The following is an 18,674-nucleotide window of genomic DNA, read 5'->3' as shown; positions in this document are numbered from 1 at the left end:
GCTTATATGTGAACCTCATTTCTTTCAGATGGAAGAAAACCAAAAGTGACAGTCCACATCCTCCCAGAGCAGGACATCAACCAAGGTGCTGAGGTCACTCTGGTGTGTCTGGTCTCCGGTCCTGTGCTACAGGATTACTACATCGCCTGGTCAGAACTTCATGGACAAAACTCCAGCAACTTTGCTGATGGCATCAACTTCCGCCCAGAGAAGACCCAACATGGTTACTCAGTGACAAGTGTTTACACCACCACCAAGGAAAAGTGGGAGCAGAAAGACAACATGTTCGTCTGCAATGTCCGGCCTGCTGGCAGCAATGGGTCCATGAAATCAAATGCCGTATCTACAGCCATGGGTAATTCCATTGAATGTAACTCTTAGTATAATCAGCTATAAATGTGGCATTTTGTGCAAATATGTCGTTCTGTCTCTGTGTGCACTCTCCCCCATGGGAACCTGAGCACTCTGTGATGTCACCAATTGTTTGGTTGTACAATTAAGAGTCAACATGTCAGTTTAGTTTTGTTTGTCCTCATTGCGTCTTTGTCACATTGTCTAAGAGCTTGAGAAGTGTGCTGAGTGTTTTAAATAAATGTTGCATGGAGAAAATTTTGTGACATGTTCATGAATGACTTCAATATTTCCACACAAAATGAAAAGCAAGCACAAAGATTCACTTTGCATGAGTAGTTTTCAATGAAGCCCCACAGCACTGTCTGCTAATGTCTCACTGTTTAACTGATTCAATGTCCACACATGACAATGATCAAAGAGTGAATGATGCTTTGTTTCAGTTTATTATAAATATTTAATAGAAACAATGGTGTCTATGTGTTATCTTACTGAAAACCTTTGTTAATACACACACACACACACACACTCACACACACTCCTCATCTAAACACCTATACCTTCCTCTTCTTAGATTTTCCCTCAGAGTCACAACTGAGTTTTGCTCTGAGCTGCATAGAAGATGCCACTGAAGAGGATGAGTTCAGCAGTCTGTGGTCCACAACGTCCTCCTTCATATTTCTCTTCATAACCTCACTCTTCTATAACATGATATTCAGCCTGGTGAAGGTAAACATGCAGGCTTTTTCTGCCTTTCACTTATACCAAGTTCTAAAGACGCTATAAGACATAATATAAGATAAATAAATTCACTGAAAATAAGTAAACACTTTGACTAAGTACATTACAAGTTATAAAGTAAGGCCAAGTCATGTAAACAATGACATGACATGAAACAATGACAAACAAAAAAAAAAAAGAAAAAAAAAGTGAAATTACTGGTTCATTGCGTTGAATTGGATGAACACAGTTACATTGTCATTGCATTAAGTGTTTTGAACAGAGTTTAATGGCACGGTACGAGTTTATTGGAGATAATTATCCAGTCAAACACTTAATATCGTTTTTGGAAACACCGGTCACAGAGACCATTTGGGTGTCCACTTACCAGCTGGGTGAAACCCCAGATTGAAGTCATAAGTCAAACCTTACTGGTCTTTAAGAACCTGTATTTGACAAATTACTATATATTTTTTAAAACAGTTTGATGTTTTTTTCTTTTTCAGATGAAGAGACAATAGAGGATGAGATGGATACACGGCGCAGACAACTCCATCTTTTTACCTTTCCATGTAGCTTGAAACTCACGTATATGAGCAATAACTAAATGCATATTTGCTAAATTAAATGGTTGCCATTAATAATGATTAACTAAGCCACTGAAAATGGATTTCTCTGTCAGCTGTAGAGAAACTAAAAGACAAACAAATTGTCTTTTGTAAAACAAATTGTACTGTAGCAGAAACAGATTTTTTTTCTGTACATGGCTTTGCATTTCATAGTTTGACAAAATAAATCTTTGCTTTTCATGTTTGGTTATTTTATTGACACTATTTGCTTTCATAAGTAAGTCAAAAGATATGATACATATATGATACTACAATATTTAAGGACAACCACATAAACATTTAAGTGAGCACGAATGTGAGTGATGGTGTGCTTGTGATAAAACATAAAAAGCTTTGGTGGGGTTTCCTTTGAGTCACACCACAGGGATCTAAGAATATCTGAAAGAAAACCACGTCAAGTCAACGTACCGTAAACTTCTGTTATCAGTTCAGCTCTGGAGGTTTTTCAGTTTCCTGATGTTTCTGAAAATATCATCTTTCGAAAGCTACTTCCCCTTTTTCTGCACCCCTGGGACCACACCTGCAGCAGTGAAACTTTGTAGAAACTGTCAGAACTACAAATAAACTTCCTCAAAGAAACAGACATATGTAAGTGTATACATTTGCATATCAGCATTTATCCATGTTTGAAGTGGCCCACATGCATTCAGCTGACACATTCTCTCAGACAAATGTGGGATTAAATGTTCAAAACTGTGGCCAAACCTTAGCAAAATTAATAAATATGAAAAAAAAGCAGAAGGTTTGAAGATTCACATTAATTACATTTAATCTTTCATCATTACTGTGGCATTGTTACTGTAACATGACATTATACAGTTTGTACACTACTTATTGGTCAATGACAGTAGTCAAGGTGGTTTTATCTTTCTTAACCAAGTGTCGCACAGAGCTAATTCTTTCTGCTGTTTTAATATCTTAGTGTTATGAGCAGAAACTGAAAGGCTCTAATTTTGTGTTCCTGAACGCAGCTCATGTTAGGTTACTTTTATTTTACATGTGAAATGAGTTTTTGCACAGGTTTAACTCACAGGAGCTTGACAGAGAAAATTGTCCTGATGCAATAGCTGATGATATCAGGAAAACATCTCAACCTTTGTACTTGAATTACTTTCAGACTTTTCAAATGATTGATAAATCTGCTATGTACTTCTTGAGAAGAATATCAAGCCACCAGATGAACAGTTTCACTTGTCTTATAGAGTTTTATGATGCTAGCTTGTTGATGTGCAAGAGATATATTTTGGTTCACGTGGCAGGTGGGTAATGGAAGTGAGAAAAATGAGTGAAGACTATCATCTAGAGGAAAAAGGGCTTTGTGAAGGTTAAATGACTGGTCACTTGGTACAGAAAAGAAATTAAAAAGGGAATGTGATTGGGGACACAACACTGGGACTGATATGATATGATATGATATGACATGACATGACACATTACATTAGAAGATATTATTTTATTTTTTTCTTGTTCTTTCTTTATGGCACGAGGCTGCCCTCTAGGTTTACACTGAGAGAGGAGTTTAAAAATGAACCACACAAGCTGGAAAAATGTCCTTCTACCGCCATCTACAGGTTTCTACGTGCATTGCTCCCACTCTGTGAGGTGCACAACTTCACAACAGACTTCACAATACACCACAGATCTCAAGTGCAACAGACTTGAACATTTCAGCCCACAGAGGTCAGCGTAACATTGCTTTTCTTCTTCTTTGAAATTAAGTTTGAAGCTGATATTTTAAAAACCTTTTGGCTGGGATTTCTCTGAGATCACAGGCTCAGAGGATGAATCAGAATGATACTGGTGCTAAATATGAACACACAAATAAATTCCAAAACATTTACAGAGTCTATGATTCAACTACTTTCAATGACTAAATTGCAGTTTATGTTTTCAGTAGAAGCTGCTCTATTAGAGACTTTAACAATACAGAATCATATAATGCTAAACAAAATATACAAAATTGCTCTGTTTTGTTTTTTTTGTTGTTGTTGTTGTTATTTTTTGTCATTTTTCTGTCATTTATCACAACTCGTTCAATAGAATCTTTCTTTGTTATCAGAAAACAGTGTGGTAAGGTTTTGGGAAGGGCTTCTGTCACTGTGCTTATTATAGTGGCTACCACACAGTGTTACACACCGTAACAAAAACCATGCTCTAAAAACTCATCTGTATCTTTCCTGTAAATCACTTTATTGTCAAAGGATATATCTGTATTGTTCAATTACATTTCTTACAATTACTGAAGTAGCACAGTGATGAATGTGCTATAACATGAGTCACTATCAAAGTGTACAACACAATAGCCCTATAATGTGATATTATGTGTTTGTTAACCGGGTCATGCTGCTGATTTAATTATATAATTTATGAGGTGACAGTTATTGGTGGTGTTGTATTTCATTATACTGAGAGGTGTTTCAAATATTCCCTCGCCTGCTTGTGTGTGTGTGTGTGTAATTCTACATACTTACATACTACAATATATCTTTTTCCGTCTCTTCAAACTGTTCATGTTTACACGGTGTTAGGTCACTGTTCACACTTTAAGGACTGTTGGGAGCCTTTTAAAAAGGTAATTAGTTCAGTAATAAGCACTGAAAGGGTAGCTGATGTTATTATTATATGGTGAAAAGATGGTTGTCATACAATACAACCTGACAGTATTCTATAATACACAACCAAACCTCACAAACACGATACTATGTGGTTTATTTTTATTTCTACTCTTTAAAAAAAGAAATAATATGAATTGCATATCACAGAGGACGCCTACACTATGGCACTGGTTTTTGTATTGTGGTGTATCACTGTGAACTGGGGTGGCCACAGTGACTCACACAGTTACAAAAACTTCTCAAGAGAGGCAAGGGTCTTTGTACTATAAACAGAAGGTGAATATGGACTACTCCTTAATGCTATAGGTGAATGGAAAATGTTTTTATGTCACTGAAAGCACCACTTGTACACTACTGCTGTGATGTCCAGATTAGACTTTTGTGTTAGGTCACCCAAAATTTGGACAATAAGTCCAGAGTATAAAAATATACTGAGTATGAAGTATACTGACAAAACCTAATTATCAATAACTATAACTATAACTATTTTTTTTTTTTTCAGTTTTAGTAATATATACAAACTACTACTCCTAAATCAATAAATCATTAAAAAAAAAATAAGTCAACTATTGCAAAACACATACACACACACACAAAAAGCAAAAAGAAAAAAAGAGTTTAAAATAACAGCATTGGTGTGTTTTGGTAGCCAGTGAGCAGGCTGGAGATTTTGTGCAGGGTTGTAACATAGTGTACTACAACTACCACAATGATAAATGCTATGACAAAAACCTATTTCCACTAAGAGGGAAATGTGTGTGCTACTGATACAAACAAAACAAGTTAGTGTAGATCAGACTGCTTTCTGCTGCCTGTATGTTTCCAACACAACTCACCTGTATCATTCTGTGTGTGTGTGTACCAAATGCCATGGCAATCCATGCAAAGTTTTCATTAAAGTCAGTTTTACTCATTCAAGGGATCAGCAAAGCCACTGGGATTCATCATCTGGGGACCATGAATGTCTGCACAAACATTTTGTCATTAGCCATCAAATAGTTGCTGAGATATTTTAGCCTGGACCAAAGAGATGGAAAGACCAACCAAGAGGCCAACTTTGCCATTTCTAGAGCAACGCCCCTAGCATGGCTGAAAACCACCATCAAATTTTAACAAATGTGATTTTCAAAAACACAAAATAATTAAGGTTCAATAAAATGCAGAAAAAGGAGACAGCAGTTTCATGATTGTGCCTGCTGAGTTCATACACTACACAAAACTAACCATGCACTATACTGAGCAGAGGTTTTTGTATGAGTATGTGCCACTGTGTATGGTGGGAACCACAGTGATAAATTGTAATACAAAAACCTGTTGTAAACTGAACCGAAGCACAAACTGCAAGAAAAGGAAAAAGAGAAGATCAGGTAATTTCCTGAAATCACTGGACTTTGATGAAAGAAGACGTTCAGTGGAAGAGTAATTTATATGGAGGTGTATTTTTCAGTTTTACTCTGAATAAACAGGAAAATCGCCACACGTCAGAAACGCTTTGCTGTTTGCTTCACAACAGCAAAGAGATTTCACACACTGACAAATATAAAAAGAGCAGATTGGTCAGCACTTCAGTTAATTTAATGTTATTTAAAATGTGTTTTGAATGTGAGATAATTGTTAGAAATTTTTTAATTATTATTTAATTATAAAAATAGCTACTACTCTTACCCATATTACTTAACCCATACGTTTAACTGTACTTCTATATTAGGACACATACATAGTTCTAACTAAAGATGACAACTCCCTTTGTGTTCGGTCACTGATGGTATTTGACTGACATCACCAGGCTCAGAGGAAAAATATAAACACACAAAAAAATTCCAAAACATTTTCAGAGTCTATGATTCAACTACCACAAAAAATAAATTAATATTTTAAAATGTGTGATCTATTTGCTTTTTCAAAATAAAGTTATGTAATTAAAAGGCTCAAATGGTACTGATGTAGCCCATATCTCTCCAAGGTTAGCAACAGTAAAATGCATACTTGTGGACGTTCATTCAAAATAGTCAACTTGCAATTATACATGAATACTTAGGCCAGTACTTCCTGTTTGCTTTTTATCTATTGGTATTAAATGTTCAGATGTTGTGCTCCAAATTGCAACATACATTTTCAGTAGAAGCTGCTCTATTAGAGACTTTACTAAGACAGAATCATATTATTCTAAACAAAATATACAGAGAATTCCTCTGTTATGTTGTTGTTGATTCTTGTAAATCACTGTCTCTGTCCATTATCAAACTATTTCAATAGAAAATTCCTTTGTTATCCTGACCAAGTCAGAAAATTGTGTGGTAAGGTTTTGGCAAGTGATTGTGTCACTGTGCTTATTATAGCAGTGGCTGGGGTTACCACACAGTGTTACACCCCATAACAAAAACCATGGTCTAAAAACTCATCTGTATCTCTAATCAGAAAACGAAAAAGAAAGCTCCCAGTGAATGGCCGATGGGAAAATCACATTATTATCAAAAGATAAATCTGTATTGTTAAATTACATTTCCTGCAATTACTGCAGTAGGACAGTGATAAATGTACTATAAGACGAGTCACTGACTGTACACAGGATTCTGATCTTAACCCAGACTCTCACTGATCAAACTCAGTCGATGTGTACAATGTCACCTTTTGTAAATCTTATTCAGTTCAACACAATGGCCCTGTAATGTGATATTATGGGGTTTTTTTTTTCAGGTTGATGCTGCTGATTTAACTCTGTGGTAATCTATGAAGCGACAGTTATTGGTGGTGTTGTATTTCATTATACTGAGAGGTGTATCAAATCTTCATTTGCCCGCATGTGTGCGTGTGTAATTCTAAATTACTACTATACTTATATCTTTTTAATTAATTGTAATTAGTTAAATGTAATTTTAATTTTAGGAGACATACATATTTATAACTAAAGATGTCAACTCCCTTTGTGTTAGGTCACTGGTGGTATCTGTCTGAGATCACCAGCTCAGAGGAGGTATCCAAATGATACTGGTGCTAAAATAAAAACACACAAATAAATTCCAAAACATTTTCAGAGTCTATGATTCAACCACCACTAAAAAAGAAATTAACATTTTAAAATGTGTGATCTATTTGCTTTTTCAAAATAAAGTAGTAATGAAATTAAAAGGCTCACTAACCCCAGAAGATGTGGAAGCAAATGGTACTGATGTAGCCCATATCTCTCCAAGGTTAGCAACAGCTAAATGCATACTTGCGGACGTTCATTCACAATAGTCCACTTGCAATTATATACGAATACTTCAGCCAGTACTTCCTGTTTGCTTTTTATTTATTGGTATTAAATGTTCAGACGTGCTCCAAATTGCAGCATACATTTTCAGTAGAAGCTGCTCCATTAGAGACTTTAATAAGACAGAATAATATTATTCTAAACAAAATATACAGAGAATTGCTCTGTTATGTTTTTTTTTATTCTTGTAAATCCCTGTCTCTGACAATTATCAAAAAAATAGAAGATGCCTTTGTTATCCTGACCAAGTCAGAAAATTGTGTGGTAAGGTTTTGGGAAGTGCTTGTGTCACTGTGCTTATTATAGCGGGAGCTGGAGCTACCACAGTGTTACACACCGTAACAAAAACCATGGTCTAAAAACTCATCTGTATCTCTCCTGTAAATCAGAATACAAGCAAAGCTACCAGTGAATGGCCGATGAGAAAATCACATTATTATCAAAAGATATATCTGTATTGTTAAATTACATTTCCTACAATTACTGCAGTAGGACAGTGATTCAACTACCACTAAAAAAGAAATTAACATTTTAAAATGTGTGATCTATTGGCTTTTTCAAAATAAAGTAGTAATGAAATTAAAAGGCTCACTAACCCCAGAAGATGTGGAAGCAAATGGTACTGATATAGCCCATATCTCTCCAAGGTTAGCGACAGCTAAATGCATACTTGTGGACGTTCATTCAAAAGAGACCATTTGCAATTATGCACTAATAGTTTTGCCAGTACTTCCTGTTTGCTTTTTATTTATTGGTATTAAATGTTCAGATGTTGTGCTCCAAATTGCAACATACATTTTCAGTAGAAGCTGCTCTATTAGAGACTTTAATAAGACAGAATCATATTATTCTAAACAAAATATACAGAGAATTGCTCTGTTATGTTTTGTTGATTCTTGTAAACCACTGTCTCTGTCCTTTATCAAAACCGGTTCAATAAAAAACATTTTTGTTTTCCTGACCATGTCAGAAAATTGTGTGGTAAGGTTTTGGGAAGTGCTTGTGTCACTGTGCTTATTATAGCAGCTGGGGTGACAGCACAGTGTTACACCCCATAACAAAAACCATGGTCTAAAAACTCATCTATCTCTCCTGTAAATCACAATACAAGCAAAGCTCCCAGTGAATGGCCAATGAGAGAATCACATTATTATCAAAAGATATATCTGTATTGTTAAATTACATTTCATACAATTACTGCAGTAGCACAGTGATGAATGTGCTATAAGACGGGTCACTGACTGGACACAGGATTCGGATCTTAACCCCGACTCTCACTGATCGAACTCAGTCGATGCTGCTGATTTAACTCTGTGGTAATTTATGAGGCGTCAGTTATTGGTGGTGTTTCAAATACTCGCCTGCGTGTGTGTGTGTGTGTAATTCCACGTACTTGCTTTAATATACCTTTTTCCATGTCTTCAAACTGTTCATGTTTAAGAACGACACCTATAATGTTATTGGGTAATAAGCACTGAAAGGGTAGCTAAAGTTATTATATTCTATAAAAGTGATTTTTCAATGAAAGAAAAAAAACAAAAATACAACACTGTGTGTTTGCTGCTGCTATTAAAAAAATAATTAATTCATAAAAAACACACACACAAACATTCACTATTATTGTAAAGTAACTGACCTGACGTACTTTAATCACTGGTACATGCTGTACAAATCCAGTTAATTAATCCAGCCACTGAACAATGTGAACTCATAAAAAGAGAAAAATAAGTACTTGCAGTGGCCATTACATAAAAGGCATCCCATAAAAGGTTTAATTTTAATTTTTGCTCTTTAAAAATAAAAGAAAGAAATAATATCAGTTGGGTAGCACAGAGAAGAGTATGACGCCTACACTGTGGCATTGCTTTTTGTATTGTGATGTATCACTGTGACCTGGGATGGCCACAGTGACTCACACAGTTACAAAAACTTCTCAAGAGAGGCAAGGGTCTTCATGCTGTAAATGGAAGGTGTATGTAAACACTCAGTACAACCCTAAGAAGCTCTGCCCTCATTATTACACAGTTCCCCAAGTAAACGTGCCATATGATTCACTTTGTAATAAAATACAGTAAATGTGAACATGGACTAATGCTGTAAATTAATAGAAAGTGTTTTCATGTCACTGACAGCACCACTTGTAACACTACTGCTATGATGTTCAAATTAGAAACTAAAGACAACTTTTATGTTAGGTCACACAACATTTGGACAATAAGTCCAAAGTGAGTATGAAAATATACTGAGTATGAAATATGTGTCATCCTCAAAAAACCTAATGACCATGTTTTATGCTACAGTAGTTTTGTTTCTTATTCAAATTCCGTGAAAATTATTTATCCATGGTTTGTCTGTGCAATGCATTTGATAACTGTGTGTGTGTGTGTGTTCATTGTTATAATTGTGAAGCCATTTTAAGTAATATATCCAAAATTACTATTCCTAAAAAGGTTTAAGATAAAAGCACTGGTGTGTTATTGTAGCCAGAGAGCAGGCTGGAGATTTTGTGCAGGGTCGTATCACAGTGTACTATGGCAACCACACTGATGCATCCTATGACAAAAACCTCCTTCCATTAAGAAGGAAATACTGTGTGCAGTACTGACACAAACAAAACAAGTTAGTGTAGATCAGACTGCTTTCTGCTGTCTGTATGTTTCCAACACAAATCACCTGTATCATTCTCTGTGTGTGTACCAAATGCCATCACAATCCATGCAAAGGTTTTCATTAAAGTCTGTACAAAATTTCATCTTAAGCCATCAAATAGTTGTTGAGATATTTTAGCCTGGACCAAAGTGATGGAAAGACCAACCAAGAGGCCAACTGTACCATCCCAAGAGCCACACCACTAGCATGGCTTAAAATCACCATCAGATTTTAATAAATGTGATTGTATAACACAAAATAATTAGAGCTTGAAGGGTAAAAAAATAAATATAAAATGGAGAAAAAACAGATAGCAATTTCATGATTGTGCCTGCTCATACACTACACAAAACTAACCATGCACTATTTTGGGCAGAGGTTTTTGTATGAGTATGTGCCACTGTGTATGGAGTGGGGACCAGAGTGATAAATGATAATACAAAAACCTGTCCTGAATTGAACTGAAGCACAAACTGCAAGAAAAAGAGAAGATCAGGTAATTTCCTGAAATCACTGGACTTTGATGAAAGAAGACATTCAGTGGAAGAGTAATTTGCATGGAGGTGTATTTTTCAGTTTTACTCTGAATAAACAGGAAAATCGCCACACCTCAGAAAAGCTTTGCTGTTTGCTTCACAACAGCAAAGAGATTTCACACACTGACAAATATAAAAAGAGCAGATTGGTCAGCACTTCAGTTAATTTAATGTTATTTAAAATGTGTTTTGAATGTGAGATAATTGTTAGAAATTGAGGATTATTTAATTATAAAAATAGCTACTACTCTTACCCATATTACGTAAACCTTACGTTTAACTGTACTTCTATATTAGGACACATATATAGTTATAACTACAGATGACAACCCTCTTTGTGCCCTCTCAAATAAATCAATGAATGACTTTATGAATAAATGAATATATAAAGTTCTAATGGATTTAAAAAGCTCACTAACCCCAGAAGCAAACTATTAGTGCATAATTGCAAGTGGACTCTTTTGAAAGAATGTCCACAAGTATTTCCAAATTGCAGCATACATTTTCAGTAGAAGCTGCTCTATTAGAAACTTTATTAAGACAGAATCATGTTATGCTAAACAAAATATACAGAGAATTCCTCTATTATGTTTATTTATTCATGTAAATCACTGTCTCTGTCCTTTATCAAACCATTTCAGTAGAAAACGCTTTTGTTATCCTGACCAAGTCAGAAAATTGTGTGGTAAGGTTTTGGGAAGGGCTTCTGTCACTGTGCTTATTATAGCGGGAGCTACCACACAGTGTTACACATCATAACAAAAACCATGGTCTAAAAACTCATCTATCTCTCCTGTAAATCAGAATACAAGCAAAGCTCCCAGTGAACGGCCGATGGGAATATCGCATTATCATCAAAAGATAAATCTGTATTGTTAAATTACATTTCCTACAATTACTACAGTAGGACAATGATGAATGTGCTATAAGACGAGTCACTGACTGTACACAGACTCTCACTGATCGAACTCAGTCAACATGTACAATGTCACACAATCATATCATGCTAAACAAAATATACAGAGAATTGCTCTGTTGTGTTTTTTTTATTCTTTTTTGTTCTCGTACATCACCGTCTCTATCCTTTATCAAACCAGTTAAACAGAAAACGCCTTTGTTTTTCTGATCAAGTCAGAAAACACTGTAATAAGGTTTTGGGAAGTGCTTGTGTCACTGTGTTACTTATTATAGCTCGGGTTACTACACAGTGTTACACACCATAACAAAAACCATACCCATGGTAATTTATGAGGTGACAGTTATTGGTGGTGTTGTATTTCATTATACTTAGAGGTGTTTCAAATATTCCCTTGCCTGCGTGTGTGTGTGTGTGTGTAATTCTACATACTTACTTCAATATATCTTTTTCCGTCTCTTCAAACTGTTCATGTTTACACTGTGTTAGGTCACTGTTCACACTTTAAGGACTGTTGGGATCCTTTCAAAAAGGTAATTAGTTCAGTAAAAAGCACTGAAAGGGTAGCTGATGTTATTATTTAATAACTGTTTATATATATTTTTTTTGTTAAGTGTTATAATTGTGAAGGCAGTTTTAGTAAAATATACAAATTACTACTCCTAAATAAATAAATAAATAAATAATTAAAAAACAATAAGTCATTCATATGATTTCATTTTGACATTACTTACACACACACAAACATTTTTATAAAGTTTAAGATAACAGCATTGGTGTGTTTTGGTAGCCAGTGAGCAGGCTGGAGATTTTGTGCAGGGTTGTAACATAGTGTACTACAACTACCACAATGATAAATCCTATGACAAAAACCTATTTCCACTAAGAGGGAAATGTGTGTGCTACTGATACAAACAAAACAAGTTAGTGTAGATCAGACTGCTTTCTGCTGCCTGTATGTTTCCAACACCACTCATCTGTATCATTCTCTCTGTGTATACCAAATGCCATGGCAATCCATGCAAAGTTTTCATTAAAGTCAGTTTTACTCGTTCAAGGGATCAGCAAAGCCACTGGGATTCATCATCTGGGGACCATGAATGTCTGCACAAACATTTTGTCATTAGCCATCAAATAGTTGCTGAGATATTTTAGCCTGGACCAAAGAGATGGAAAGACCAACCAAGAGGCCAACTTTGCCATTTCTAGAGCAACGCCCCTAGCATGGCTAAAAACCACCATCAAATTTTAACAAATGTGATTTTCAAAAACACAAAATAATTAAGGTTCAATAAAATGGAGAAAAAGGAGACAGCAGTTTCATGATTGCGCCTGCTGAGTTCAAACATTTCACAAAACTAACCATGCACTATATCGGGCAGGGGTTTTTGTATGAGTTCGTGCCACTGTGTATGGGGTGGGAGCCACAGTGATAAATGATAATACAAAAACCTGTTGTGAACTGTGACAAACCTTGTCACAGCTTTGCTATTTGCTTCACATCAAAATATCATTATCAAAATAACTACTACTCCTACCCATATTTCTTAACTCATAATTTTGGCCTGAAACAGTCCACTGGGTATGAAATACGCATCATCATTTGTCAGTGATTTTACTGCAAAATGTGTAAATGTATATCAATAACAATATTCAAATGTAGTTTAATAGCATTATTAACATTGTTGTGAAGCCCTTTTCAGGAGTGTGCACAGCATGAAAACTATATATTAATTATATATTATATATAATATATATTAATATTATTTGTATGAAAACCACTTGTCTGGTTGTGTAGCCAGTGAGCAGGGTGGAGTTTTTATACACGGTTATATCACAGTGCACTACAGCAACCACAGTGATACATCCTATGACAAAAAACAGAAAACAAGTTAATAGGTCTGTATGTCCAAGAAAGCTCTTCCTAAGAAAAGCAAAAATGTTAAAACACTGAAAGGTTTAGTTTTTCATATGATTCCATAGTTTTACTGTTAAAAGGCAGTGAACTATAACAATATCCCTGCTGAGTACAAACAGTACAAAATAATGACAACACAACATCAGGCAGAGGTTTTTGTATGAGTGTGTACTGGTGTGTATGGGGTAGTGGCAGCACAGTGATAAACAGTAATACAAAAACCTGTCCTGAGCTGAACTGAAGCACAACGTGCAAGAAAAAGAGAAAGATAAGATCAGGTAATTTCCCAAAATCACTAGGTTCTAAGGAAAAGAGACATTCAGTGGAATAGGAGTTTTTGTTAATTTTATGTTACTTAAAATGTGTTTTAAATGTGAGCTAATGGTCATAAATTAAGGATGATTTAATAATCAAAATAACTCCTACTAGAAAACTAGGACACATTCAAAGTTTTAATTCAAGATAACAACTGTAGCAAGAAAAAGGTTTCAATAGCAAAAATTTTAAATAAAAGTTATTTGATAATTCCATACTTTTTGAGTAAAAAACTACTGAAATATAGGAAATAATATGTACCATCAGGCAGAGGTTTTTGTATGAGTATGTACATCTGTGTTACTGGGGGGGTGGTACCACAGTGATACATGGCAATACAAAAACTTCAACTGAAACCTAAACTGAGCTGAGGCCCAAAGTCACTGTGCCTCAAGACACAGAAGATATTCAAAAAAATTTCCAAATTTATTAGACACTGAAAAAAGGTGATGCTCTGTGGAAAAGTTGATGGGTAAATGCATTTAGTGTTGCTTTCAGTTTTACCCTGAAAAACAGCTCAGAAGGGTTTAACTGTCAGCTTTTTCTCAGCAAGTATATTTCTTATACTGAAAAACAAACAAGGTTTTTTGTCCTCTTACATTTGACTTGGTGCCAGGTTAATGTACAGTATGTTTTAAATGTGCTAATGGACATGAATTAAGGATCCAATACATATTTAACTATAACATTAACTTCTGTTTGCTACTCCTAACTTGAAATGTATTTCTATACTAACACACAAACTCAAATACTGTTAGACTTAAATTAGATGTGACGTCAAAAGAGCAAAGAAAATGTGTACATGTTGAACCTGTGGTTTTCAACATCCTTACTGGTTAATATTTATGCAACCCAAAGGAAACAATCTTCACCACAACAGGTGTTTCCGCAGCCAGTTAACAAACTGAAACTTTAGACCTGAAGCCAAAAGGCTCAGAGACCAGCACTAATAACAAAAAAGCAGGCCAGAAAAACTACAGCATGGCTTCTTTGTGGATTTGTATGTTTTCACATTAAATAATTAAATTCTGACAGAAAGCATTTGTTTGGGCCACTGCTCCGTCTGAACAAGTACTATCAACTAATGCCACTTTAAAGTGAGTAGATGGTCAGTTCTAAGTATGTTAATTATCAACCAGCAAACCAAGATATGTGCAAATGTGTCCACAAACCAATACAGAGAAGGGTGTTCTTGCAGACTTGCAGAGGAGCTGACATGCACATCTCCCAGATATCAACAACAGATCATGTGGATCAACTTTCAGGAAGCAGGTTCAAAACGGGAAATGAAAACAAATGGAAATGTACATTCACTTAGGGCTGTTTAATTAATCTCAATAATTATCCAATAAACAAACATTACCACAATCATGATGAAAAACTGATGAGTAATTTAACATAAATGTATCTGCTCTGCATGTGGCTTAGCCCTCTATACAATAGATGACTCTAACAAGTCTCTAGAACTGAAGAAGCAGTAATACCAGAGGAGAGGAAGATACCAAAGTCAGTACAAACAATATGCCATGACAGTCCATTCAGTTGATGAGATGTTTCAGTCTGGATCAAAGTGGTGGACTAAAGACAATCTGACAACGCCACTGGGCAATGTGGATATGATACACATATCTATAGAGCCATGCCGCTGGCGTAGCTAAAAATGACATACCAACATCTTAAGTTATAATGCCAAACGTGGGCCAGTATCACAAGAAAAGTTAGAAAATTATATGAGTATTTCACTAAATATTGACCGCTATAGTCCGCCTCTGTAGTTGGAAAATTACAGAAAGCTAGATCCTGTTTTATTAATCAACAACATCAGCTTTAAACTGGGTCTTGCTTTGTTTTTCTTGTGCAAGGCTACTGGAGTTCTGCATGTTAAAAAGATGGCATTAATATTATTCTAAGCATTCTGCAATCACAAGCATTACACAAACCAATGAACCTATAAGCATGTTTCTAATAGGTGCCCCCAAGCAACTAATAGGAGGTGAGCAGACATGTTCACAGAGTGAGTGTTTTATCAGTTCTGTTGCACTTATTATACAATGTCAGCAGCACTGGACAGATACTCAACTACAGTCCACACTAGCAGCTCTGAGATATTATTATTATTATTATTATATATCAGCATATATAATGTAGAAACCATATTATAGCTGAGTGAGTACATTTCAGATTAATCTCAGAACATGGGTGTTTGCACCAAGATGCATGCCAATCTAGATAGATGATGAGATTTTTTCACTGGATTACTTCAGCTTTTAGCTGCTGGTAGTGCAAGAGAAAAAGTCAGGGAATCACAAAGTCTGTAGGATTCATCCCATGGGGACCATGACTGACTGCAAATATTCACTGACAATACACTGAATAGCAGATGGCAACAAAAGAACGCCATTACCATCCATAGAACCACACCACTAGTATGGTTACAAAAAAACAATGAATCACACATCTGCAAATCCCACACCTGTCTGTCCTACAAATATGAGTGTGTGATGTAGTGGTCACAGGTAAAGCAAACAACTCTTAAGGCTCTGTTTTATGTTGTGGTGGTTTCCTTCTTGTTTTCTTTTCCTTCTTGTCAAAGGCACTTCCTGAACAATAGCCATTTTGTTGACAAAGTAAATATTATAATAAATAAGAAAAAAACTTGTGAAAAGGGGCTAATATGGATCGTTGAATTACTAACTGGCAAATGAGTCTTTTGCCTGAATATGGGCAAAACAGCTGCAGCTGGTTGATTTTTTTTTAATTTTACTGAGAAGACTGATTAAAGTAGATCAAGCTTAAAATAATTTGGCTGAATCCAGTGTATCTGGTTGTGTGAACTCCATGCTGCAGGAACTGGAGCTGAAGGGAGGGTCTGATAAAGAGGAAGTGGTCACTAACTGTTGGCAAACACACTTAACTTTATGTAACCCAGACCACAGGATATTAATATCTCAAGGGGAATGGTAAAGCAGGAATTGCTTTGTCATTGAAACCTGTTTACATTTTTTGGTTTAAACAACATGTTAAGAATTTGTATTAGGAGCAAAGTGTTATATATCGCTGTGATGGCTACTTTGACTACTGGGGAAAAGGGACACAAGTCACAGTAACTTCTGGTGAGTAACAATTTCATATATTTTGGGTGACGACAATTACCATTTTTCTGGTTTAATGTTAAATTTATGTTGGTTTAAAATGCACTTAAACTAGGATGTAATCTGCAGGAAAAAAAAACAAAAGCACAGAATAAAGTTTAGGTACATAAAGGTCTTTACTGATTAAGTTTCATAAATTATTAGAAGATACAACCTGTGAAATATTTTTGCACTGAAGTGCTATTGAAACCTGTCACTGTGACGATTACTTTGACTACTGGGGAAAAGGAACAATGGTGACTGTCACATCAGGTAAAAGAAGTTTTTATTGTCTTCATTTTGAAAATGTGATGATTACACTGTTTAATATAGAATATTTACAGTGGCAACAAAAGCTTGAGGTGCTAGTTTTTGTATGTTGGATATGTTGCTGTATTGTACTGTGATGATGCTTTTGACTACTGGGGAAAAGGCACGATGGTCACAGTCACATCAGGTAAGACAATCTTTTTCTTTCTATGCATAAAGTTTTATATAAAAACATTTTTTGTATTTTTGAGGATTACAGTTGTGAAGTTGTGACACCATGCAGGTCATTCATTTCTAGAATACTGTAAAGAAATGCTTCATAATCCATAGATTCAATTTAAACTTTGCTGGTGAAAACCATGTTCGGTTCCATCTTCCGAATCCTTTTCTGCAAAGGCCGAGGAAATGTGTCAGAGGGTAGATTGTCATGAAATAACCTGCTATGGAAATGGTAGATATCTGGGAACAGGTTTTTGTATGCAGTGCTTAATAATTTGTTACACTGTGACTACGCTTTTGACTACTGGGGAAAAGGCACTATGGTCACCGTCACCTCAGGTACGTAATTTTATTGTTTCTGACAAGACAGAGAAATTCCTAATCACATCACTGAAATATATATCATCATTTTCATGGACTCACAACCATTGGCCATTGATAAGACAGCCAACAGTATTTTGTAACCGGCAATGAATTTGCCAAAAGTTTAAAACTCTTAGCTGTTTAGTTTGGTTGGAACATTAGTCTATCAACACTTGTGCATTCTACTTTGATTTTAACTGTTGCTGAAACCAAACTGTATAACATGAACTAATGGGTTACTGGAGTAATGAGTTTTTGTGAGAAGTGTGAATTGAGTCTCTTAACTGTGACTACTGGGCTTTCGACTACTGGGGAAAAGGCACTATGGTAACAGTGTCACCAGGTAAGATTTGTACCATTTCAAATCTACAGTAGGATATGATTCAGACTTTGAAGTGTCATGTTTAAGTTATACTCTAACTTCTCATCATGTCGAGTCTCAATTCAAAAGGGCATTGTTTTAACACAGTATGTACTGTAAAAAGTCAAACAGCAATATTCTCAGTAGAACACACTGATAGATAATTATGGCTGCTGTGTTTTCCGTCATTTAAGTGGATTTTACAACAGTGGGGTTACATAAATGTTAAGCTAAATTTTTTACGCTCGCCATTTGTAGATGTAGCCTTTTCATACTACAAACTAAGTAGATTCAGTACTGTGTTACTACGGAGTTTTTGACTACTGGGGAAAGGGTACAATGGTAACCGTTTCATCAGGTAAGAACACTATTTAATCTCAAATGTAACTGCTGAAACTCAACAAAAATAATATGCTTTTGTACAAATA

General features: G+C 35.4%; 2 protein-coding genes and 2 gene segments (V, D, J or C); all 4 read left to right on the top strand.

The window, feature by feature from the left end:
• The window catches only part of LOC121197977, a 29,672-nt gene extending 27,683 nt beyond the window's left edge, over positions 1 to 1,989 (top strand). Inside the window, 3 exon segments of the C gene segment in view lie at positions 29 to 355; positions 926 to 1,080; positions 1,578 to 1,989. Coding sequence covers positions 29 to 355; positions 926 to 1,080; positions 1,578 to 1,592 — 497 coding nt within the window.
• Positions 1 to 18,674, top strand: part of LOC121197996 (immunoglobulin mu heavy chain-like) — a 180,519-nt gene that overhangs the window by 122,842 nt on the left and 39,003 nt on the right. Inside the window, exon 3 of the mRNA XM_041061787.1 lies at positions 13,768 to 13,780. Within this exon, the coding sequence (XP_040917721.1) occupies positions 13,768 to 13,780 (13 nt within the window). The remainder of the gene's footprint in view (positions 1 to 13,767; positions 13,781 to 18,674) is intronic.
• Positions 1 to 18,674, top strand: part of LOC121197979 — an 83,932-nt gene that overhangs the window by 33,663 nt on the left and 31,595 nt on the right. The window contains 2 exon segments of the C gene segment in view: positions 6,653 to 6,671; positions 17,443 to 17,490. Coding sequence covers positions 6,653 to 6,671; positions 17,443 to 17,490 — 67 coding nt within the window.
• Positions 1 to 18,674, top strand: part of LOC121197983 (Ig heavy chain Mem5-like) — an 84,423-nt gene that overhangs the window by 63,266 nt on the left and 2,483 nt on the right. Inside the window, exon 5 of the mRNA XM_041061785.1 lies at positions 18,172 to 18,228. Coding sequence (XP_040917719.1) covers positions 18,172 to 18,228 — 57 coding nt within the window. The remainder of the gene's footprint in view (positions 1 to 18,171; positions 18,229 to 18,674) is intronic.

This window comes from Toxotes jaculatrix, chromosome 18, assembly GCF_017976425.1.
Source record: "Toxotes jaculatrix isolate fToxJac2 chromosome 18, fToxJac2.pri, whole genome shotgun sequence".
Classification (NCBI taxonomy): domain Eukaryota; kingdom Metazoa; phylum Chordata; class Actinopteri; family Toxotidae; genus Toxotes; species Toxotes jaculatrix.
The sequence above is the reverse complement of the archived record's forward strand: the minus strand, read 5'-3'. Positions and strand labels throughout refer to the sequence as shown.